This window comes from Corvus brachyrhynchos, unplaced genomic scaffold (genome assembly GCF_000691975.1).
Source record: "Corvus brachyrhynchos isolate BGI_N302 unplaced genomic scaffold, ASM69197v1 scaffold10, whole genome shotgun sequence".
Lineage (NCBI taxonomy): Eukaryota > Metazoa > Chordata > Aves > Passeriformes > Corvidae > Corvus > Corvus brachyrhynchos.
Genome location: NW_008236180.1, coordinates 10,216,140 through 10,217,184, shown reverse-complemented (window position 1 = coordinate 10,217,184; position 1,045 = coordinate 10,216,140). Strand labels below are relative to the sequence as shown.

General features: G+C 58.5%; 1 protein-coding gene across 1 annotated transcript in view; it reads right to left on the bottom strand.

Moving 5' to 3' along the window:
• Nucleotides 1-1,045, bottom strand: part of LOC103618224 (opsin-5-like) — a 15,260-nt gene that overhangs the window by 7,572 nt on the left and 6,643 nt on the right. The window contains exon 6 of the mRNA XM_017736008.1: nucleotides 4-119. Coding sequence (XP_017591497.1) covers nucleotides 4-119 — 116 coding nt within the window. The remainder of the gene's footprint in view (nucleotides 1-3; nucleotides 120-1,045) is intronic.

Below are 1,045 nucleotides of genomic sequence, written 5' to 3'. Positions count from 1 at the left end.
CGCGTCGGGCGCGGGGCCGTAGCCGCCCCACTGGGCCAGGGGCGCCGTGGCGAAGGCCAGGGCATAGGCCCACACGGCCAGCAGCAGCACCGCGGCGTGGCTCCGCGAGAACCTGCTCCCTGCGGCGTGGGGACGGGGCTCAGGAGGGCTCCCCGTGGGCCGGGGCAGGGGAGAGAGGGGACTGCACCCCGAGCCACCCACAGCTCCAGGCCCAGGCACCAGGAGCCGGGAGAAACGCCGGGGTCCGGCCCGGCCGCAGGATCGGCCGCACAGCCCCTTTGGCCTGCCGGGAATTGCTGGGAGGTCGTGTGGACACGGCACCGGCTGCAGTGCCTGGGCACAGGGCAGGGCCACTCAAGGCCACCACCCCAGATCCTGACACTTGAAGGACCTTTCCCTCCCTGCCAAGCGAAGCTTTGGGGGAGACGTTTTGTTTTCATTTTTGTCCCAACCCCCATCAAATCGCAAACTCTCTGATGTTCTAAGACTCACTATAAAGTGCTAAATCTTTAGACATACGTACGAGTAACATTTTGCTTTGAAACTAAGCAACTAAAAGCACAATTTGATTCTGCATTTCCTCACAGAAGATGGGCTGGGCTGTAGATAAGCCCCAAGTGCCAGGCTGCCAAACACTGGCTGATCAAGAGCAGACGCTGTGCAGGGAAAAGCCACCGTCACCTGGGCTGCCTTTCCGCAGCCAGCTTTCATCTTTATCTTTCCTCCCACCTTTTTAGCCACCTCCTGAGCTGTTGTGCTGGCACATACCAAGGTGACTGTGCTCCAGCATCGTCCTTGAGGCACTGAGAGCTGCTGGGGACACACTGGTGGCTGGCAGCAGCCACCAGCTCAGGGCACACAGGCAGTTAGTCAGGGGAGAGGGTGACAGGAGGAGCCCTGGGGCGCTGGTCTGCAAATTAAACTGCTATCTCTGATTTCCCATTTTATTTCTATTTTTGGTCTTTATTGCCAAGTCTGTTCTGAAGATAAATGCTAGAGGGAGGATTGGCTGCTGAGCTGAGGAAATTAAGAATTGGAGAAGGAG